This window comes from Rhincodon typus, chromosome 7 (genome assembly GCF_021869965.1).
Source record: "Rhincodon typus isolate 14 chromosome 7, sRhiTyp1.1, whole genome shotgun sequence".
Lineage (NCBI taxonomy): Eukaryota > Metazoa > Chordata > Chondrichthyes > Orectolobiformes > Rhincodontidae > Rhincodon > Rhincodon typus.
The window spans coordinates 2,977,209-3,002,061 of record NC_063338.1 but is presented as its reverse complement, the minus strand read 5'-3'; the positions used below and the strand labels follow the sequence as shown (position 1 = coordinate 3,002,061).

Below are 24,853 nucleotides of genomic sequence, written 5' to 3'. Positions count from 1 at the left end.
TGGGATTCTCCCTAATCCTGTTCATAAGTCCTTTTCCATGCCCCCTTTTTGCTCTTCTAATTGCTTTCTTAAATTCCCTGCAGTTCCTCTATTCCTCTAGGGCCGCAGCTGAATTGCTCCCTTTGAACTTGCTAAATGCCTTTCTCTTCCTCCTCATCCAGCTGTGAATTGTCCTAGACATCTAGCTTCTCTGAACTTTTCTCTCTAAAGGGTACATGTTGGAACTGTACTGTTCCCAGTTCCTTTCTGAATCCCCCCCCACTGCTCTGCTGTAGAATTATCTGCAAGGAGCTGTTCCTAATCAACTGCGGTCAGATCCTGCTTTACTTTAAGAAAATCTGCCTTACCTCAATCCAAAGCCATCTTTTGAAGGCCAAATTTTTTTCCTTGTTTGGAACAGATTTGAACTGTATCATGCTGTGGTCACTATTGCCAAAATGTTCCCTCACTGCCACATCAAACACTTGTTTGGCTTCTTCCCTCAGGATCAGATCCAGCACTGTGCCGTCCCTGTTGGACCTTCTATATGTTGATATAAAAAAACTCCCCTGGATACATTTCAAGAAATCTGTCCCTCTCAACCCTTAACACTATGACTAGCCCAATTTATGTTGGGAAAGTTGAAATTCCCTGGTATAATTACCTTATTATTACTTTTACACACCTCTGTGAGCTGTTTACATATTTGCTCATCAATTTTCCACTGACTCTTTGGGGGCCTATAATACTCTCCTAGTAGAGTGGCTGCCCCCTTAACATTCCTAAGTTTTACCATCAAAGCCTCATTCGAGGACCTTTGCTAGATATCGTCTCTTTATTGCTGTAATTGGCTCCTTAATTAATAGTGCTACACCATAAAAGTATACACTTCTATAAGATCCCCTCACAATCTCCAACACGCTAAAGAAAAAAGTCATAGCTTGTCTAACTTCTCCCTATAACTCAGTCCCTTGAGTCTGGGCAATGTCCTTGTAAATTTCTTCTGCACTCTTTCCAGTTTAATAACATCCTTCCCATAGCAAGGTGACCAAAACTGAACACACCACTCGAAATGCGGCTTTACCAACGTCCTGTACAAGTGCAACATAATTTCCCAATTTCTGTTCTCCGTGCCCTGACTGATGAAGGCCAGTGTGCCAAAAGCATTCTTCATTGCCCTGTCTACCTGTGACTCCACTTTCAGAGAACCATGCACCTGAACGCCAAGGTCCCTCTGTTCTACTACACTCCTGAAGGCCCTACCATTCACAATGAAACTCCTACCTTGATTTTACTTTCCAAAATGCAACACCTCACACGTATCTATATTAAACTCCATTTGCCATTTCTCAGCCCACTTCCCCAGCTGATCAAGATCCTGCTGCAATTTCTGATGCCCAACCTCACTGTCCATGATACCACCTATTTTATTGACATCCGCAAACTTACTGAATCATGCCTTGTACACTCTCATCCAAATCATTGATTTAATAACAAACAGCAATGGGCCCAGCGCCGACGCTTAAGGCACACCGTTAGTCACAGGTCTTCAGTCTGACAAGTATCCTTCCACAATTACGCTCTGCTTCCTACCATCAAACCAATTGTGTATCCAATTTGCCAACTCTCCCTAGATTCCATGTGATCTAACTTTCCAGAGCAGCCTAATACGTGGGACCTTATCAAAGGCCTTACTGAAATCCATATAGACTACCTCTACAGCCCTGCCCTGACCAACCTTCCGGGTCACTTCATCAAAGAACAGTAACAAATTTGTGAGGCATGATCTCCCACGCATGAAGCCATGCTGACGACTCTTAATCAAACCTTGTCTTTCTAAATGCATGTATATCTTATCTCAGAATCTACTCAAGTAACTTACCTATCATAGATGTTAAGCTTGCTGGTCTATAATTTCCAGGTTGTTTTCTCGCAGCCCTTCTTGAATAAGGGCACAACATTCACTACTCTCCAGTCATCTGGGATCTCACGCTTGGCTAACGATGATGCAAACATATCAGCCAGAACCCTTGCAATTTCTTCTCGAGTCACTTGCAGGGTTCTTGGATCCTGATCAGGACCAGGAGATTTATTCACCTTCATACCTTCTAATACTTCCAACACCTGTACTGTGACATGGCTAACCCCAAGATATTGCCACTAACATCCCCAAGTTCCCAAGTCTTCATGTCTTTCTCTTCGGTAAACACAGAGGAGAAATATTCATTGAGGACCTCGCCCATCTCCTGCGGTTCCAACATACATGTCCACTTTGGCCCTTGAGGGGTCCTATTCTCTCTCTAGTTATTCTTTTTCCTTTAATATATATAGGAATCTCATCAGATTCACCCCAATCTTCTCAGCCAAAGTATCTCATGGCTCCTTTTTGCCCTCCTCATTTCCTTCTTCTGTAAACCCCTGTATCCCATGTATACCTCCAGGGATTCCCTTGATCCCAGCTGCCTGTACCTGGGCCATGCCTCCTTTTTCCTGGTCAAAGCCTTAATATCTCTTGTCATCCAGGGTTCCCAACCTCGCCCTTCATTTTCACGGGAACATATTAGACCTTGAACTCTAGCTATCGCACTTTAAAAGGCCTCCCACTTGCCAGAGGTCCCTTTGCCTGCAAACAAACTACCCCAATCAACACCTGCAAGCTCCTGTCTAATTCCATCACAATTCACCTTGCCCCAATTTAGAACTTGAATCTGTGGACCAGTTTTGTCCTTTCCACAACTATTTTAAAATTAATAGAACTAAGGTCACTGGTCCCAAAGTGCTCTCCCACTGTCACCTCAGTCACCTGTCCTGCCCAATTTCCCAAAAGTAGGTTGGATTTCGCCCCATCTCGAGTAGGACCCTCAGTATACCTGCTTGAGGAACCTTTCCAGAACATATTTAACAAATTCCACCCCATCTAAGCCCTTAACACTATGGCAGTCCCAAGTCTATGTTATGAAAATTAAAATCCCCCTCTATGACAACCCTATTACTCCTACAAATCTCCACAATCTCCCTGCATATTTGCTCCTCTAATTCCCATTGACTATTTGGGGGCCTATAGTACAACCCCAATAACGTCACCATCCCCTTCTTATTTCTTAGCTCCACCCACAAAGCCTCACTGGATGATCCCTCAGTTATTTCATCTCTGACTACTGCTATGATACTCCCCTTAATCAAAGATGCAATTCCTCTTCCCCTCTTTCCTCCATCTCTACCCTGCCTAAAGCACCTGTACCCTGGCAAATTAAGCTGCCAGTCCTGTGCCTCCCTTAGCCATGTTTCTATAATGGCTGTAATAACCCAGCTCCACGTACCTATCCACACCCTGAGTTCATCAGCCTTACCTGTCAGCCCTCTTGCATTGAAATGGATGCAGTTTAATCCAAAAGGCATTCCTCGCTCCCTGACCTATCTCTTCAACTTGCTATTTTTGATTACTGTATCTCCTTCCAGCCTCACACTTGCCTCCCTTCTGTTAAGGATCCCATCCCCCGCCAATCTATTTTAATTCCTCCATTCCAGCACTAGCAAATCTGATGATTGAATGTGGCAGAGGATTTTAGTATTAAATGTAAGTACTAAATGATAATTTAGGAATCAGTGATAATTTCAGAATGAGTGATAATGTAATACTGAATAGCAACGTAGTAATGAATAGAAATATAGTAATGAATGCTATGATTGGTTTTCCAGAGAGGTGTTGAACTGCATTTAGTCCCGTGGAATTATGACTTTACCAACATGGCGTATGATGGACTCTTCCTATCCAATGGCCCAGGAGATCCCACTCTGGCAAAGCAACTGATTGCCAATGTCCATAAGGTGTGAGCATCCAGTGGAACCTGTTATCTTGCTCTGCGTAACTGTCAGTGAAATGATTTCTGTTTTACTGACAGGCCCAGTGTTGATTGTGCATGCTGCTGGACGTGCGTTTGAGTGAAGCAGGCTGTCCTTGCCCTGTCACTGACGGCTTGTTCTTTTTATGTCATGTTTTAGGTGATTCAAAGCAATCGCCCAGAACCAGTGTTTGGGATCTGTATGGGCAATCAGCTGACTGCATTAGCTGCCGGTGCCAACTGCTACAAACTGCCAATGGGAAACAGGTACCAGAAACTTTGGAGCTGAGATCTGTACACACCGCAGTCTGTTATTCTCCTTTTCACAGCTGACTGTCTCTGGTCAGGTGTGAGCTGGTATTGGAGAGAGTGTGGTGGGCAAGAAGTGAGAGTGGGGTGTAACTGGAGGAGAATGAGTGGGGTGTGCTGGGAGTGAGGGGTTGGGCCTTGGGAGTTTAAGGGCTGCCCGGGACTGAGGGAAGTGAGGGCCATGGGAGTTAGGGTGGCAAGCACTGGGAATATGGGAGGGTCCCTGGGAGTGAGCTGAAGGGCCTGGGAGTGAGGGAGTGCGGGTGTGTGAGTGAAGGGGGAGGCCTTGGAGTGAGTTTGGTTGTTTGGTCCTGGGAGTGATCTGGGGGGGGAAGTATCCCAGGAGTGAGTGGTGCGGAGGGTTCTGGGAATGAGGAGGAGGGGATGCCTGGGATTGATTTGAGAGAGGATGGTGGAGGGGGGTGCCTGGGAATGAGGTGGGGGAGACCTAGGAGTCAGGGATGCCCTGGGAGTGAGGTCCCGAAAGCAGAGTCACTGAGTTCGACAGCACGGAAACAGATCCTTTTGTCCAACTTGTTTATGCTGGACAGATATTCTAAATTAATCTAGTCTCATTTAACATCATTTGGCCCATGCCCCTCTAAACCCTTCTAATTCATGCCTTTCTATCCAGATGCCTTTTAAATATTCTAATTGTACCCACCTCTCCACTTCCTCTAGCAGCTCATTTCATATGTGCACCACCCTCTACATGAAAAAGTTGCCCATTAGGTCCATTTTTAAATTTATTCCCTCTCACCTTAAATCTATACCCTCTAGTTTTGGTCTCCCCTACCCTGGGAAGAAGACCTTGGCTATTCACCATATCTATGCCCCTTATGATTTTGTAAACCTCTATATGGTCACCCCTCAGCCTCTGATGCTCCAGGGAGAGAAGCCCCAGTCTATTCAGCCTCTCCCTGTAGTTCAAATCCTCCAGTACTGACAGTATCATTGTAAATCTTTTCTGAACCCTTTCAAGGTTACCAATATAGAGTCATGCAGCACAGAAACAGACAATTCAGTCCAATCAATCCATGCTGAACATAGTCCCAAACTAAACTAGTCTCACCAGTCTACTCCTGGCCCATATCTCTCCAAATCTTTCCTATTCAGGTACTTATTCAAATGTCTTTTAAATGTTGTAATAGTACCCACATCCACCACTTCCTTAGGAAGTTCATTCCACATGTGAACCTCCCACTGTTTAAAAAATTTGCCCTTCATGTCTTTTTTAAATCTCTCTCCACTTGCCTTGAAAATGTGTCGCCTAGTCTTGAAATCCCTCATCCTAGGGAAAAGAGAACTACCATTAACCTTATCTATACCCCTCATGATTTCATAAACTTCTATCATATCGCCTCTCAATCTCATATGCTCCAGTGGAAAATGTCCCAGCCTTTCTTTATAACTCAAACCTTCTATACCCAACAACATCCTGGTAAATCTTTTCTGAACCTACTCCAGCTTGATAATATCCTTCCTGTAACTAGTCAACCAGATTCCAGTAGAGGCCTCACCAATATCCTGTACAGCCTTAGCATGATTTCCCAACTCCTGTACTGAAAGGACTGAGCAATGAAGGCAAGCGTGCTGAATGCTTTTTTAACCACCCTTTCTATATGTGACACAAGCTTCAAAGAATTATGAACCTGAATGCCTATGTTCCTCTGTTCTACAACACTACCCAAGGCCCTATCATTAATTGCATAAGCCCTACTGTCGTTTATCGTACCAAAATGCAATACCTAGTATTTATCCAGATTAAACTCCACTAACCATTTTTCAAATTGACCCATTTGATTAAGATCCCTTTATGATCTTTGAAAACCTTCTTCACTGTCTACCAATTTTGGTTGTTCATAGTTCATAGAATCCCTACAGTGTGGAAACAGGCCCTTTGGCTCAACAAGTCCACACCGACCCTCAAAGCATCCCACCCAGACCCATCCACCTATAACCCACACATCCCTGAACACTGTGGGAAATGTAGCATGGCCAATCCACCTAGCCTGCACATCTTTGGACTGTGGGAGGAAACCGGAGCACCTGGAGGAAACCCACGTAGACACAGGGAGAATGTGCAAACTCCACACAGACAGTCGCCCGAGGGTGGAGTTGAACCCAGGACCCTGGCGCTGCGAGACAACAGTACTAGCCATTGTGCCACCTCCAGTCTGCAGACTTACTAACCATGCCTACTATATTCTCATCCAAATCATTTATACAAATGACAATCTGAAAAGGACCCAGAACTTTTTTCTGAAGAAGGGTCTAGGCCCGAAACGTCAGCTTTCCTGCTCCTCTGATGCTGCTTGGCCTGCTGTGTTCATCTAGCTCTACACCTCGTTATCTCAGATCCTCCAGCATCTGCAGTTCCTACTATCTCTCCCCCCAGGACCCAGAACTGATTCCTGTGGAACCCCACTGGTGATAGGCCTCCAATCTGAAAAACAATGCTCCATCACCACACTGTCTCCTGCTGTTAAGCCAATTATGTATCCAATTAGCAATCTCACCCTGAATCCCATGTGACCAGATACATTAGGGACATTTAAGCGACTCTTGGATAGGCACATGAATGGTAGTAAAATGTGGGGTACGCAGTGTAGTTTGAACTTAGAGTAGGATAATAGGTCGGCACAACTTCGTGGGCTGAAGGGCCTGTGCTGTGCTGTTCTGTTCTATGTTCTATGTGACCTAACTTTACTATTTAGCCTACCATGCGGAAACTTGTCGAAGGCTTTGCTAAAGTCCATGTAAACGATGTCTACTGCTCTGCCTTCATCAGACTTTTTGGTAACTTCTTCAAAAAACTCGATCAAGTTTGTGAGACATGACTTTCCTCGCACAAAACCATGCTGACTATCCCTAATCAATATTTGCCTCTCTAATATCCATAAATCCTGCCTTTTATAATTACCTCCAACAATTTACCCACAGCCAAAGCCAAAATCACAGGTCTATAGTTCCCTGGTTTCTCCTTGTACCTTTTTTTAAGCAAGGTTATAACGTTTATCTTTCCTATTGCAGGGACACTAGAATTGGACACAGTATTCTAAAAGTGGCCCTGCCAATGTCCTGCACAGTCCCAACATGACATCTTAACTCCTATGCACAGTACACTGACCAATGAAGACAAGCGTGCCAAACACTGCTTTCACCACTCTGTCTACTTGTGACTCCACTTTCTAGGAACTATGCATCTGTTCCCCTCATATCCCTTTGCTTGGCAACACTCCCCAGGGCTGTATCATTAATCGTATAAGTCCTGCTCTGATTTACCTTACCAAAATGCGAAACCTCACAATTATCTAAATTAAACTCCAACTGTCAATTCTTGGCCAATATGCCCATCTGATCAAGGTCCTGTTGTACTCTCACATAACCTTCTTCACTGTCCAGTACACCATGTATTTTGGTATCATCTGCAAACTAACTAACCATACCTCCTATATTCATATCCAATCACTTATAAAAATGATGAAAAGAAGTAGACCCAACACTGATCCTTGTGGTACTCCGCTGGTCACAGGCCACCAGACTGAAAAACAATCCTCCACCACCATCGTCTGTCTCTTGACTGCAAAACAATTTGGTATCCAATTGGCTAGCTGTCCCTAGATTCCATGTGATCCAACCTTGCCAAGCAGTCTACCATGCAAACCTTGTCAAACACTTTGCTGAAGACCATATAGACAACATCTACTGCTCTACCTTCATAAATCTTCTTTGTCACTTCTTCAAAAAACTCAGTCAACCTGGTGAGACATGATTTCCCACAGACGAAGACATGTTGACTCTTGTTAGTAATGACGAGCATTTCCCATGTTGCTGGATGAACAGCCTTTCCTACCGTGGCAACTTATGAATTTAGTGCAACCATCCAGAATATGACTCTGCGAGCTTCTGAAAGTTTAGTTCCCCCCAGAATGCTTCTGTCCTGTTTGTCAGGGAACGAGGCTTCCACCCTACCCTTGCCTGATCTCCTTGAGCCCAGTGCTACAACACGTTACCCTTACTATGACTCGCTCTGGTCCATTTGAAAAGACTGTCTTAGTCATTACTCTTGCCACCAGTTAGGCTTCAGATCCCTACCCTTCTAGGGTCAATCCAAGTCACAAATCACTACATCCTTCCAAGTGGACTCACTGTCCTTGGAATCATACTGGGGGTTTGGGTGACTGGGGGTAGATGTGGCCTACCCCTGAATGGTGGCAATGTCATAATGCCTGAGTCACCTGCATATTAGGTACGGGGCCCTGGGTGGATCATGGATCATGTAGCCCAATCCTCGACAATTGGGAGATTGTTTGGAGGGCAAAATAAACTGCTGTACACTCCTCAGGAGGAAAATTATTCTTCATTCACAGGATGTTAAACACTGGCTAGGCTGGCACATATTGCCCATTCTCAGTTAACCAGAGGGCAGTTAACAGTAACCACATTGCTGTGGGCCTGGAGTCTTATATAGGCCAGACCAGGTATGGACAGCAGATTTGAATTGCAAATTGTTGACCTGTTTTTCAAATGCCTGTGATTTATCAAGGACTGACTGAACTTGTTAGGTGCTCTATTTTTCTGTTTAATGTTGTTGGACCACAGCCAATGAGGAAATGGGCTGTAATTGCCTACAATTATTTCTCACAGAGTATCCAGTCAAATGTCAACACTTGTCACTTAATATTCTTGGCACATTGCAGGGATGTGCAATTATTTGTGTCTTGGTGTTAACTTTTCTGTTCTAGCTGATGTCAAAGCTACACTCCTTGTGCATGAAACTGGAGCACAATACAGAGGTCGTTGCTGCACTTCTAACTGGACCACCTCATGGGCGAAAGGGGAGAAGGCTGTTGATTAATAACAAGGCAGCTCGCAAAAAGTACTGTTGGTGGGAAGATTTGCTCCTAGGCATTTGTTAGAATGCTTGTTTACCAACTGCAATTTCTCTCACTCAGGGGACAGAACCAGCCAGTGATGAATGTAATGAACGGCCAGGCATTCATCACTGCCCAGAATCATGGATACGCCATCGACAGTTCCACTCTCCCTGAGGGTTGGAGGGCCATGTTTGTCAATGCTAACGATGGTACCAATGAGGTAAGCAGTGAGGAGGATGGGATAATCTTGTCTGAGCGCTATGTGCTGTCGGTGGGAATGGCACCTCCTTTCTTTCAGGAAGGCACAAGCCTCCGAGGCTGAGCATTTGCCACAAAGCTTTGACCAATGAGGAGCTGAACCAATCAATCCTGATTCCAAGCGTTGATTGGTTAGTCTATTTCTGTGGAGGTAAGGGATTGGTCAGGCTGTCTCTGTGGGGAGTGGTGAATTTGTCGGTTTGTCTCTGTAGTGAGTGATAATTGGTTAGACTGTTTCTGTGGTGAGTGGCGGTCTATTTGGTGAGTGTGACACAGGTGGACCCTTCTTGTTTGGTCGACTGTGTCCTGATCCTGTTTAGCATCTTTATCTCTCCCGTAACAAGTGTAGCTTCAATGAAAGCTTCATTGTGATGCCTTCTATAGCCAATAAGCATGTTAAAGCTCATCATCTAATGCCCAGCTGGATGGAAGATCAGTGTTCACTTTTGCTGCTTACACTCCTCCTGTGGGCAGTCCATGTCACAGGAAACATTCAGTGGCCAAAATAACAATAAGTGGTGAGAAAGCTGGAGGTGCAAGCGGAAACAAAATGTAGGTTTGCTGGGTGTGCGAAGATCACATTCAAACAGCTGAATTGATGGGATGGAGTGTTTGATCTGTTTGGGACAGTGTATTAACAAAGGACAGCAATATATTGTTGGAATGTTACTGGGTGTGCAATTCAGAGGCCTGGGCTCACACTACAGGCACAGGAGTTCATATCCCTACTTGACACCTGGAGGGATTTCAATTCAAAAAACAAATCTGGTAGAAAATGGTAATCTCATTAACACTGACCATAAAACTACCATCCTGTTCTAAAAATCCATCTGGTTCACTAATGTTCTTTAGGGAAGGAAATCTTCTGTCCTTTCCCGGTTTGGTCTACTTGTGACTCCAAACCCACAGCAATGTGGCTGACTCTTAACTACCCGCTAAAATGGCTGCGGAAGTCACACAATTCAAGGGGCAATTGGGCATGGGCCACAAAAGCTGGCCTTGCCAATGACTCCCACATCCTATAAAAGTATTTTAAAAAGTTAAAAGGAATTGTTTTTCAACCTGGATGTTGAAGTCTTTCTGTTGTTCCTTTTCATTCAACCAGCTATGATCGTATTGAATGGTGGACCAGAATAACCTACTTCTGCTCCTCTTATTCTGAAATGAAATTGTTCTATCATTTCCAGAACAGAATGTAAAAGCATAAAATGCGGGTGGAGTATTTAACCCATGCATTAAAGGATAAGTACATTTATTTTAGTGGCCGGACAAAAGTACCATTGCAGAACATTGAATAAATTCATTACAACTTCTACCATTGTCATATGGTGCATACTTGATCATATTGTTGCAAACCGACAACAGATCCTGCCTGCCTGTGTTGCACACTCCAGACCAACCTTTGGGTGTTGGCTTGCCTCTTCATGAGATCAATTTCTGATCCAACACAAAAGTTTTAGAAAAACAGCTGTGGGCCTCACAGCTAATGAGAGTCTATTTGAAATCCCCAGGCTAAAAACAAACCACACAGGCGTCTGCAAAACCCTTCAGTTTAGCAGAAAACAGTCCCTTTCTGCTTCATCTTTTTTCTTGTGTTTGCACAGAAACCTGTTCTTGTAAAGAATTTTTTTGGTGACAGAAAAAAAGGGTTAGAGATTTGGAATTTTAATTTTATTCTTTGGTTTTATTCTTTGAGATGTGGGTGTTGTTGACGAGACCACCCCTAATTGCTCAAAGGGGCAGTTAAGAATCAGCCAAATTGCTGTGGATCTGGAGTCACATATAGGCCAGACCAGGTAAGGATAGCAGATTTCTTTCCCTGAGGGACAATAATGAACCAGATGGAGTTTTACAACAATTGATAGATGTTACATAAATAGAAGCAACACTGGAAATCTGAAATAAACAGAGTTCTGAGAACCTTAGCAGATCTGGCAGCATTTGTGGAGAGAGAAACGGTTAACATTTTGAGTCCAGTGACTCCTCTTCATAACTGGTTCCATAGTCCCATTAGACTAATCTTTTATTCAAGGTTTTGCTGAATATAGATTTCACCATCTCCTATGGTGGGATTTGAAACCATGTACCCAGAACATTGGTCTGAGGGTCTGGATTACAGCTCCATTGACATTACCAATACACTACCTTCCCACAAAGGGGAAAAATGCTAGAAATGGAGATTGACAAACTGGATTAATAAATGGGCATAATTTCAGTTTTAACTTCGAAGTTACATTTTCACAGGAAATCCCTTGGTCAGGTAAACCCAAAATTAGTTTTAAAATGTTTTGTAGAGCCATAGAGTCATACAGTGCAGAAAAGGCCTTTCGGCCCATCGTGTCAGCACTGACATAACACTTAAAACACGCTAATCCCAATTTCCTGCACTTGTCCCATATTCTTGAATGTTATGATATTTGAAGTGTTTATCCAAATATTTTTTAAAGGTTGTAAGGTTTCTGGTAAGGTTTTTGCAGACAGTGCATTCCAAATTCCCAATACCCTCTGAATGAAAAAGTTTTGTTTTTCCAAATTCCCTGTGAATCTTCTGCCCCATACCTTAATGTTTGCCCCCTTGTGATTGACCCCTCAACTAAGGGGAACAGCTGCTCTCTATTCACCCTGTAAATACTCTTATGGGCCAGACTGGGGTGGGGGCTGTGACACCTCCCCACTCCCCCACTTAAAACAAAGAACTATCAAATATATAAAGATGGCTTCATTTCTAAAACAGCTTTAGTCTTGTGCTATTCAATACATTACATTGACTCTAAGAATGCAAACATTCACTACTACAGTCCATTTTAGTCCGTTTTCTCCCTCCACAAACACCTTTTGTCTTCCTTCATCAGTTGCGACAATGCATCGGCAATTACGTTCTCTCGTCCTGCCGCGTGAATACTTCTCAAATTGAATGGTGCAATAATAAGCTCCATCTAAACAGTTTGGAATTGATGTTCTTAAATTTCTCCAAAAACTTTAATGGGTTACTATCAGTATATACAATTGTCTTAGACACATTGCTGGTAATATAAACGTTGAAATATTGCAAAGCCTGCACCAAACTCAAGGTCTTCTTCTCAATCGTGGAATATTTCTGTTGATGATTATTCAATTTTCTGAAAATATACCTAATAAGCCTTTCTATCTTCTCATCATCTTCTTGCAAGAGTACAACACCAACACCCACATCACATGCATCGAGAGCCATCTTGAAAAGCTTTGGCTAATTAGATGTGGTTAACATTGAGGCAGTGGTCAACACAACTTTCAGGCTGTCAAATGCCCTTTGGCATTCTTCCAACCACTGACTTATTGAAAAAGTGCAGAAAATTTCAGTCAGCGAAGCAACCATGCTACTAAAATTCAGTATGAATTTTCGATAAAACTCACACATTCCCAGGAATCTTAATACTCCCCTCTTCATCGATGGTATGAGAAACACCCCAAAACCTTGTCTTCACATCCCGAGGGGTTGTCTTTCCATATCTAACGGTACAGGAACATAGCTTGGGCTTTTGTGAACTCACTCTTAGCCACTCTTATTACCAAGCCTGCCTCCTGAAGTTGATCAAATAATTCTGGTAGATGCTCCAAGTGTTCCTTCCGCGCGTGACTAAAAATCACCAGGTTGTCAATGTACACCACACAGTTGGGTAATCCACAAATGACTTTATTGGTTAGTCTTTGAAATGTGGCTGGCACATTTTTCCTAGCAAGTGGCATGACTTTAAACTGATACAGTCCACTTGATGTCACAAAAGCCAAAAGTTTCTTTGCTCTTTCAGATAAAGGTACCTGCCAGCATCCTCTGAGTAGGTCCATCTTGGAAATATAAGTTGCTTGTCCCACCTTATAAATACAGTCTTCCAAACGTGGAATAGGCTATGAATCAGACTTTGTAACTGCAGTAGTCCGCATATAATTGTTAAGAACCATCTGATTTTGGCACCATTACTATGGGTGAGCTTCATTTGCTGCAACTCACTTAGATTATATTGTCCTTGACCGTGTGTTCAATCTCTTTCTGAAACTGTGCGAACTTGAGGGTTAAATCTAAAAGGATGTTGCTTAATTGAAGCAGCATAATTAGATTAGTATTTCCCAGCTTATTCCCACATATCTCCTCATGGGATTGTAATATCTTTTTCAGGTCTTTTTGATTTTCCTCTGGAAGGTAACTCAGTAATTTATCCCAGTTTTGAGAACGTCCTCATTGTCCAATTTAATTTGAGGAATGTCCAATTTGGAATTATCTGAACTTAATTTTTCACTGTGTTGTAACCAGTAACACATTCTCCTTTTGATTTCCTTCCCTATCAAAATACCTTTTTGAGCGTATTCACATTCAATTCATGTTTTGTGAGCTATCTTTCTATCTGGCATTCTTATTAAATAGTTCATCTCTCTCAATTTCCTTTCAATTTGATAAGGCCTATTAAACCCTACTGGAAGCAACTACAGTGGCTTGCCAGCCTGGATCTTGAAGAACATTTTAGCCATTTGGCTGGGTGGTGTTCCCCAAGCACAGTAGGACAGTTGAGGGTGTCCATTTCCATTGAGATGCCTGTAGCTCAAATGCTCCATTTGTTGCATTTTCTAATGACAAAGCCAGTTGTAGTGCCTATTTGAAGACTAGTTGGGCTTCAGCAAGTGAGTGCTTTTGAATGGTTACATCATCAATCCCACATTCCAAACGGTCTCTCAGCAAATCATTCAGAGTTAACCCAAAATCACATGCCTCTGCCAGTCATCTTAACCTCCCCAAAAACCCTGAAACGGATTCCCCTAGTTCTCGACCAGGCAAATAAAACCAATAGCGTCTCAGAATTAGAGGCAGCTTGGGGTTGTAATATTCCTTAACTAAATGCATCAACTCTTAAAATGTTTTAGTATCTGGTGCCTCAGGGAAAGTTAGGCTTCTAATAACCAAACATGCTGTGGGTCCACAAGTTGTCAGAAACATTACTCATTGCTTTTCATCTTCCCCACTGTCATTTACCTGGAAAAAAAAATGCATTCTTTCCAGATACTGGATCCAGTCTTTGATGGCAGGATCGAACAAGCCAAGCTTCCCAAATGGCGGCATGATGACAGAAATGCTTACTACAACTCAAAGATGACTGTTGAAAGTGAATTTTCTTCGGGAACGTACTGGTTTATCTCATTGCCACTGAAATAACTGCACCAAGGCCAATATCCCATCACCAAGTTACCTTTATTTACATGTGCATGGTATATGGGCTCTCACCAGCCAGCTCAGAGCCAGTCCCTGGAATGAGGAGACTCTCTGAATCTCCTGTTTATTGTTTCTTTTTTTTTTCCCCTATATCTCCCGTGGTGCGTATCTATTTGCAGTGACTCAGTAAAGACACCATTGTGCAAAGACCTTTATTCAATATTTTCATCACCAGGAAAACATGTCCTGTTTCTATCTGTCAGCCAGGACTCCCTGATTAGCCCAGATTAACAATGCCAATCAAGGATCTCATTGTCAATGAGATCACCTGGCCCTTTTCCAAACGCTACACAGATATTGAGCAGAATCCAATTAATAAGATGAATAGCAAAGGTCTTTTCCTTAGAATTGGGGAGTTCAAACTAGAGGGCATAATTTTAAGGGGAGAAGACCAGGATTTAAAAAAGGACCTGAGGGACACTTTTTTTTTATAGAGAATAGTTCGTATGTGGAATGAACTGCCAGAAAAAGTGGGAGATGCAGGTACAGTTACAACATTTAGAAGACATTTGGATAGGTACGTGAATGAGAAGGGTTTAGAAAAATATGGTCCAAGTGCAGGCAAATGGGACTAGTTTATTTTGGGAAAATAGGTCGGCATGGAAGAGTTGGACTGAAGGATCTGTTTAATGCTGTATGACTCTATCTGAAAAGCAACCACTGCTGGGTGGGATTGGGTGGAGGTGGATGTTCCATGTTGATGGGCGCTGAGTGCATCAAGGATCTACTGGTGATGCTGATGGCAATAGAGAGCAGGTGGCCTCTCGTTGGCTGGGGTTCCACCCTAGACTCCTTCACAACTGGAGAAATCCTGTTTATATCTGTTAGCCAGGGCTCCCTAATTGACATTGTTAACCTGGGCCAATCAAGGATCTCATTGTCAATGAGATCCACCTGGCCCTTGTTCTAAACACTACACAGATATCGAGCAGAAGGCAATGAATGAGGTGAAATCCTACACTGGCTATATGAAGGGCCTGATAGGAAGCTTTGGATCTTTCCCAGTGCAAGGAAAATTGGCCTCCTGCTTTGTCACAAACAGTAAATTCCCCCCACTGAGACAGAGAGACATGCAGCAACTGCTGTGAGGAGTAAGTAAAGTTTGTTTGTGTTTAAGCAACCAAACAGAATGTTGGTGAGAGCTGGTTCTCTGTTTGAGGAGGAATAGACTGTTGGAGATTTCAAGAATAAGGAGTTGCCCTGGGGGACAGTGTTGGTGGAAATCAGATCTGACACTCAGGCCAATGTTCGAAGGATGCTGGAATTTACTATGGAGTGTGACAGGAAGAGATGAATCTGCTGGCAGCTTGAGAGGAACTTTGGACTTATACTTGTGATGCTACCCACCTGTTAAAAGTGGTTACGCCACAAAAGTGGTTGTAAGACACATCTGGATTGTGCTTATTAATGTGAACACATGTTTTCTTTAGTTTGGTGTAATAGTTGCCACTTCATGGACGTTTGATCTGTATTAATTTCACTTTGATTTTTACAGTAAAAATCTGAAAAATGTAAAATCCTGTCTGAAAGTATTTCAATTTTGGGGGAACCCTTTTTTTTAAAGTTGCTGCAATGTGGGTCTTTGAACAATATGAAGGATGGCCCACCCCACCCACAAGCAAGTGAGTCTGAGTCCATCTTTGCCATACAAAGGAGCTGTGACTGAATTTTATCCCATTCAGACAGCCTCTGTGAAGAGGGAAACAACGTTAATTTTTTGAGTTCAATTTGACTCATCTGTGGAACTGGTTGATCTTTCTCTCTCTCTCCACAGATGTTTCCTGACCTGCTAAGTTTCTCCAGCATTCTCTGTTTGTTTCAGATTCCCAGCATCCTCAGTATTTTGCTTTAATTTCTGACTAATTTAGGACTGATCCAGAGAGTTGAGCTCAAATTGAATGGCCCCCAGGAGAATGTAACTCAAGCTAATAAATACATCAGAAATAAAAAGCAAATATCAAAATCACAGAATTATTACAGTGCAGAAAGAGGCCATTTGGACCATTGTGTAGGCACTGGCTCTCTGAGCATTTACTTTTAGTGCTAGTCTCCCACTTTTACCCTGTAACCCTGCACCATCCAGTACCCTTCTTGAATGCCTCAATTGAACCTGCCTCCACCACATTTCTAGGCAGTGCATTCCATTTCCTAACTGCTGACTGTGTGAAAAAGGTTTTTCTAACCTCACATTTGCTTCTTTTGCATATCATTATGTATCTGTGCCCTCTCATTCTTGATCCATTTACAACTGGCAACAAGTTCTCCTTATCTGCTCTCATGAATTTGAAACCTTTCATCAGATATCCTCTCAGTCTTTTTCACTTCAAGGTGAATAGTCCCAATTTCTTCAAACAATTCTTGTCTCTGGAACCATTCTTGTAACTGTCTTGGTGTTCTCTGCAATGCATTGACATCCTGTCTTAGATGATCAGTGTAGTGATCCTGAAACAACCATATTTTATTCAAAACCCAGCTGGTTCTGTTAGAGAGGGAAACCTGCCTGGTGATGTGGCTTCTGCAAGATATTTGTGTGCTGAACTCAGTAAGTTGGTCAAACTGCAGATAAAAATTACTGAGGAAGAAAGGGGTGACCAACAAACAGAGAAAGAGTAGGAGGGCACTGCAGGGGTCCCCTGGGTCATCTCCCTCCAAAACAGGCATACTGTTTTGGTTACTTTTGGGGGAGATGGCTCACCAGGGGACGGTGGCAAAAGCCAGGTTCATGGCACCATGGCTGGCTCTGCTGCGCAGGAGGGAAGGAAAAACAATGGCAGAGCTATAGTGATAGGGGATTGGGGAATGGAATGGATAGGTGTTTCTGTGGCTGTAAACAAGAATCCAGGATGGTATGTTGCCTGGTGTGGGTGTGGGCAGGGCAGGGGAGGGGGGGGGGGGGCGGGGGGGGGGTGCGCTGGGTTGGAGGGGGTCGTGGTGGTGGTGAACAGCCAGCTGTTGTGCCGCATATAGGTGCCAAAGATGTATGTAAAAACCAGGATGTCCTATAAACTGAATTTAAGGAGTTAAGAGTTAAACTAAAAATTAGGACCTCAAAGGTAGTAATCTCAGGATTGGTACTAGTGCCACGTGCTAGCCAGAGTAGGGATGGCAGGATAGCTAAGATGAATATGTGGTTTGAAGGATGGTGCAAGAGGGAGGGATTCAAATTCCTGGGACATTGGAACTGGTTCTGGGTGAGGTGGGACTAGTACAAACCAGATGGTCTGCACCTGGGCAGGACTGGAAGCAATGTCCTATGGGTTGTGTTTGCTAGTGCTGTTGGGGAGCGTTTAAACTAATATGACAGGGGGATGGGATCCAATGCAGTAAATTGGAGGGAAGTAAAGTCGGGACAGAAACAAAGAACAGTAAGTGAAAAAATGAAAATGGAAGCCAGAGAAACCAAAGATAAAAATCAAAAAGGGCCACATTTCACAGTGATTTTAAAAGGGCAATAAATGTCAAAAAGATGAGCTTGAAGCCTCTGTGTCTCAATGTCAGGAGCATTTCTAATAAGGTGGATGAATTAACTGCACAAACAGTGATTAATGGATATGATATAATTGGGATCACACGTACCTGGCTCCAGGGTGACCAAGGATGGGAACTCAATGTCTAGGTTATTCAATTTTCAGGAAAGACAAACAGAAAGGAAAGGGAGGTGTGGTAGTGTTGCTGGTTAAGGAGGAGATTAACACAACTGTAAGGGAAGACGTTAGTCTGGACGATGTGGAATCCGTATGGGTGGAGCTGTGGAACACCAAAGGGAAAAAGACACTAATGGGAGTTGTGTACAGACTACCAAACAGTAGTTGTGGTTCTGGGGACTATATCAAACAGTAAATTAGAGATGCATGCAGTAAGGGTACAGCAGTTATTATGAGTGACTTCAATCTACATACTTATTGGATTAACCAAACTGGTAGCAATGCGATGGAGAAGGATTTCCTGGAATGAATGAGGGATGGTTTCTTTGACCAATATGTGGAGGAACCAACTAGAGAGCAAGCCATCCTAGACTGGGTATTTTCTAATGAGAGAGGATTAATTTGCAACATTGTGGTGCGAGATCCTTTGGGGAAGAGTAATCATAATATGGTAGAATTCTCCATTAAGAATGCTGCCGGGGCGGTAGGGTGTCTCAGTGGTTAGCACTGCTGCCTCACAGTGCCAGGGACCTGAGTTCGATTCCACCCTCGAGCAACTGTCTATGTGGAGTTTGCACATTCTCCCCATGTCTGCGTAGGTTTCCTCTGGGTGCTCCGGTTTCCTTCCACAGTCCAAAGATGTGCAGGCTAGGTGGATTGACCATGCTAAATTGCTCGTAGTGTTCAGGGGTATGTAGATTAGGTAGGTTACAGGGGATGGATCTGAGTGGGATGCTGTAAGGGTCTGTGTGGACTTGTTGGGCCAAAGGGTCTGTTTCCATACTGTAGGGATTCTATGAAGATGGAGAATGACACTATTACGTCTGAAATTAGGGTCCTGAACTTAAAGGAAAGCTAACATTGATGGTATGAGACAGGCATTGGCTAGGATGAACTGGCCAAGGACAGTTAAGGGGTTGACAGTGGATAGGTAATGGCAGACATTTAAAGAACACATGGATAACTTCAACAGTTGTACATCCCTGTCTGGCACAGGAGTAAAACAGGGCAGGTGACTCAACCGTGGCTAACAAGGGAAATCAGGAACTGTGTTAAAGCCAAAGAGGATGTATATAAATTGGCCAGAAAAAGCAGCAAACATGAGGACCAGGAGAAATTTAAAATTAAGCAGGGGAGGACAAAGGGTGTAATTCGGAAAGGGAAAATAGAATATGAAAGTATACTTGCAGAAAACGTTAAAAACTGACTGCAAAAGTTTCAATAGATATGTGAAGAGAAAAAGACTGATGAAGACAAAAGTAAGTGCATTGCAGTTAGAATCAGGTGATTCATAATGGGCAACAAAGAGATGGCAGACTAATTGAACAAATACTTTGGATCTGTCCTCGCTAGGGGACAGAGGGTCAAGCATGGAGGAGGAGCTGAAGGAAATCTTCATTATTCAGGAAATGGTATGGGGGAAGTTGATGGGATTAAAACCCAATAAGCCCCCAGGGCCTGATGCTCTGCATTCCAGAGTACTTAAGGAACTGGCCCCAGAAATAGCAGATGCATTGGTGATCATTTTCTAGCATTCTGTAGACTCTAGAAGAGTTCCAATGGAAGCTCTATTAACTCCAGTCTTCAGAAAAGGAGGGAGAGAGAAGATGGGGAATTATAGACTGGTTAGCCTGACATCGTTGGTGGGGAAAATGCTGGAGTCAATCATTAAGAATATAATAACTGAGCATTTGGAAAGCACTGACAGAATCGGTCCAATTCAGCGTGGATTCAGTAAAGGGAAATCATGCTTGTCAAAACTTCTTAAACTTTTTTGAGGATGTAACCAGTAGAGTGGACAATGATGAATTAGTAGATATAGCGTATCTGGATTTCCAAAAGGCTTTTGACAAGATTCCACACAAGAGATTTGAAAGCAAAATTAAAGCTATTTGTATCAGAGGTAATGTATTGACATGGATAGAGAACTGGTTGACAGACAGGAAGCAGAGAGTTGGAATAAACAGGTCAAAGAACAAAGAAAGTTACAGTACAGGAACAGGCCCTTCGGTCTCCAAGCCTGCACCGACATGCTGCCCATCACAACTAAAACCCTCTACCCTTCCCGACCATATCCCTCTATTCCCATCCTATCCATATATTTGTCAAGAATCCCTTTAAAAGTCACTATAGTATCTGCTTCCACTACCTGCCCCGGCAGTGAGTTCCAGGCACCCACCACCCTCTGTATAAAAAAAACTTGCTTCGTACATCACCTTTAAACCTTGCCCCTTGCACCTTAAACTCATGGCCCCTGGTAACTGACTCTTCCACCCTGGGAAAAAAACTTCTGACTGTTCACTCTGCCCATGCTCTTCATAATCTTGTAGACTTCTATCAGGTCGCCCCTCAACCTCTCTCGTTCCCGTGAGAACAACCCAAGTTTCTCCAACCTCTCCTCATAGCTAATGTCGTCCATACCAGGCAACATCCTGGTAAATCTTTTCTGTACCCTTTCCAAAGCCACTACATCCTTCTGATAGACCAGAATTGAACACAATATTTCAAATGCGGCCTAACTAAGGTTCTATAAAGCTGCAATATTGCCTGCAAATTTTTAAACTCAGTGCTCCAGCCGATGAAGGCAAGCAAGCCATATGCCTTATTGACTACCTTTTCCACCTGCGTTGTCACTTTCAGAGACCTGTGTACCTGTACAGCCAGATCCCTCTGCTTATCGGTACGCTTAAGGGTTCTGCCATTTACTGTTTATTTTCCATCTGGATTAGACCTTCCAAAATGCAATACTTCAAATTTTTCCAGATTAAACTCCATCTGCCATCTCTCTGCCCAAGTCACCAACTGATCTATATCCTGCTGTATCCTTTGACGGTCCTCATCACTATCTGCAATTCCACCAGTTACATTTTCCTCCAAATCATTTATATATATTACAAACAGCAAAGGTCCCAACACTGATCCCTGAGGAGCGCCACTAGTCACAGCCCTCCATTCAGAAAAGCACCCTTCCACTGTTACCCTCTGTCTTCTTTGACTGAGCCAGTTTTTTATCCAACTTGCAAGCTCACCTCTGACCCCATGCGACTTCACCTTTTGTATCACCCTGCCATTAGGGACCTTGTCAAAGGCCTTACTGAAGTCCACGTAGACAACAGCCACTGCCCTACCCTCATCGATCAACTTTGTCACTTCCTCAAAAATCTCAACCAAGTTAGTGAGACACAACCTCCCCTTCACAAAACCATGTTGCCTCTTGCTAATACGCCCATTGATTTCCAAGCAGGAGTAAATCCTGTCTCGAAGAATCTTCTCCAATAATTTCCCTACCACTGACGTAAGGCTCACTGGCCTGTAATTAGCTGGATTATCCCTGTCACCCTTCTTAAACAAAGGAACAACATTAGCTATTCGCCAATCCTCTGGGACCTCCCCTGTAGCCAGTCAGGATACAAAGATTTCCCTCAAGGCCCCAGCAATTTCATCCCTTGCCTCTCTCAGTATTCTGTGGTATATCCCATCTGGCACTGGGGACTTGTCTACCTTAATGTTTGTCAGGACCCCCAATAGCTCCTCCCTTATGATCTCAGCATGACCCAAACTATCTACACACCCTTCCCCAGACAGCTCCTCCAGCGAGTCCTTCCCTATAGTGAATACTGATGCAAAGTACTCATTTAATACCTCGCCCATTTCCTCTGGCTCCAAACATAAATTGCCTTCCCTGTCCTTGAGTGGGCCAACCATCTGCCTGGCTACCATCTTGCTCTTTATATATGTATAGAAAGCCTTGGGATTTTCCTTAATCCTGTTGGCCAATGACTTTTCATGACCCGTTTTAGCCCTCCTGACTCCTTGCTTAAGTTTCTTTTGACTTTCCTTGTATTCCATCCTTGTTTAGTGTGTTCCCAACCTCCTAGCCTTGATAAATGCTTCCTTTTTCTTTTTGATTAGACTCACAATATCTCTCGTTATTCCAAGGTTCCCTAAACTTGCCATACTTATCCTTCATCCTTAAAGGAACATAGTGGTCCTGAGTTCCGAGCAACTTACACTTGAAAGCCTCCCACATACCAGATGTTGATTTGCCCTCAAACATCTGCCTCCAATCTACATTCTTCAGTTCCTGCCTAATATTGTTGTAATTAGCCTTCTCCCCCCACCATTTAGCACCTTCACCTGACAACTACACCTATCTTTATCCATCAGTACCTTAAAGCTTACTGAATTGTGATCACTGTTCCGGAGCTGCTTCCCTACTGAGACGTCGACCACCTGACCAGGCTCATTCCCCAATACTAGGTCCAGTATGGCCCCTTTCCTAGTTGGAGTATCTACATACTGTTGCAAGAAGCCCTCCTGGATGCTCCTTATATACTCTGCTCCATCCGAGCCCCCAGCACTAAGTGAATCCCAGTCAATATATGGGAAGTTAAAATCACCACGACAACAACCCTGTTACTTTTGCATCTTGCCAAAATCTGCCTGCATATCTGTTCTTCTATCTCCCGATGGCTGTTGGGAGGCCTGTCGTGAACCCCAAACATTGTGAGTGCGCCCTTCCTGTTTTTGAGCTCTACCCATATTGCCTCACTGTATGAGCCATTGAAGTTGTCCTCCCGCAGTACAGTGGTGATATACTCCTCAACAAGTAGTGCAACTCCCCCACCCCTTTTACATTCCCCTCTATCCCGCCTGAAACATCTGTATCCTGGAATGTTAAGCTGCCAATCCTGTCCTTCCCTTACTCAAGTCTCTGTAATATCAATAACATCATAGTTCCAAGTACTAATCCAAGGTCTAATTTTATCTGCCTTACCTGTTACACTTCTTGCATTGAAACAGATGCATTTCAGTCCACCAGATCCGCTTTGATCAGCAACCACACCCTGCCTGCTCTTCCTTGGAGGCTTACTTGGCCCTATTGTGTAGTTCCCATTCAGTCCATTCACCTTTGCATTGGTTCCCACCCCCCCCGCCAACTAGTTTAAATCCTCCCAAGTGACACCAGCAAAACTCCCAGCCAGAATATTTGTACCCCTCCAGTTTAGATGCAATCCATCCTTCTTGTACAGGTCCCACCTGCCCTGGAAGAGATCCCAATGGTCCAGATATCTGAAACCCTCCCTCCTACACCATCTGTTCAGCTGTACTAGTCTCCTATGTCTGGCCTCACTGCCACGTGGCACAGGGAGTAATCCCGAGATTACAACCTGCTTTTTAACTTTCTACCTAACTCTCTGAACTGCTGGTACAGGACCTCATCACTCATCCTACCAGTGTCATTAGTACCAATATGTACCACAACCTCTGGCTGTTCATCCTCTCCCTGCAGAATGCTTTCTGCCCATTCAGAGACATCCTGGACCCTGGCACCAAGAAGGCAACACACCATCTTGGAGTCTCTTTTATGCCCACAGAAGCGGCTATCTGTACCCCTAACTATAGAGTCCCCTATAACTACTTCTCTAGTGCTCTTTGTCCTTCCTTCTTAAGAGCAGAGTCAGCCATGGTGCCACCAGTCTAGCTGCTGCTGCTGTTACCCCCGATCGGTTATTTCCCCCCAACAGTATCCAAAACGGTGTATTTGTTAGAGAGGGGGACAACCACAGGGGATTCCTGCACTGTCTGCCTGCCCCTTCTAGCGGTCACCCATCTTTACGCCTGCACCTTGGGTGTCACCACATCTCTAAAATTACTGTCTATGATGCTTTCCGCCACGCCTCATGCTCCTAAGTGCATCCAATTGCCACTCCAACCTATCCATGCGGTCTGTGAGGGGCTGCAATTGGGTGCACTTCGTGCAGATGTAGTCATCCGAGACACTGGAAGCGTCGCAGATCTCCCACATCTCATAAGTGCAGCACTTAACCCCACTTGACATTTCTATCCCCAATTAAGATGTTTAAGAAAATTTAATAAACCCTTACCCTTACTTATTGCTGCGAATACCCTACCTGAAAAGGTAGGTCCTTTTCAGAATGGCAGGCAGTGACGGGTGGGGTGCTGCAAGGTATGGTGCTGGGATGTCAGCTGTTCACAATATACATTAATGATTTGGATAAGGAATTGAATGCCATATCCCCAAATTTTCAGATGAGACGAAGCTAGGTGGCAGTGTGTGCTGTGAGGAGGATGCTAAGTGGCTGCAGGGTGACTTGGACAGACTGGCTGAGTGGACATATACTTGGTAAATGCAATATATTGTGGATAAACGTGATGTTATCCATTTTGGTCACAAAAATAGATAGACAGATTATTGTGTGAATGGTAGAAATTTAGGAAATGGTGAGCTGCAACGAGACCTGAGTGTTATAGTGGAACAGTTGCTGCAAGTTGGCATGCAGGTGCAGCAGGTAGTGAGGAAAGCTAATGGCATGCTCTCCTTTATAGTGGGAAGATTTGTGTATCGGACTAAGGACGTCTTGCTGCACTTATACAGGTCCTGGTGAAGCACAGCTTGAATATTTTGTCCAGTTTTGTCCTCCTAGTCTGAGGAAGGACATTTCTTGCTATTGAGGGAGTCCAGCAAAGGTTCACCAGACTGATTCCTGGGAAGGCAGGACTGTCACGAGGAAAGACTGGGCTTGTATTTGCTGGAATTTAGAACAATGAGGGGGTATCTCATAGAAACATATAAAATCCTGATGGGACTGGACAGGCTAGATGCGGGAAGAATGTTCCCAATGTTGGGGAAGTCCAGAACAAGGGGTCACAGTCTAAGAATAAGGGATAAGCCATTCA

At 43.7% G+C, this 24,853-nt stretch overlaps 1 protein-coding gene across 1 annotated transcript in view; it reads left to right on the top strand.

Moving 5' to 3' along the window:
* Positions 1-24,853, top strand: part of cps1 (carbamoyl-phosphate synthase 1, mitochondrial) — a 176,671-nt gene that overhangs the window by 42,354 nt on the left and 109,464 nt on the right. Inside the window, exons 8-10 of the mRNA XM_048598668.1 lie at positions 3,679-3,807; positions 3,982-4,088; positions 9,089-9,230. Of these exons, the coding sequence (XP_048454625.1) occupies positions 3,679-3,807; positions 3,982-4,088; positions 9,089-9,230 (378 nt within the window). The remainder of the gene's footprint in view (positions 1-3,678; positions 3,808-3,981; positions 4,089-9,088; positions 9,231-24,853) is intronic.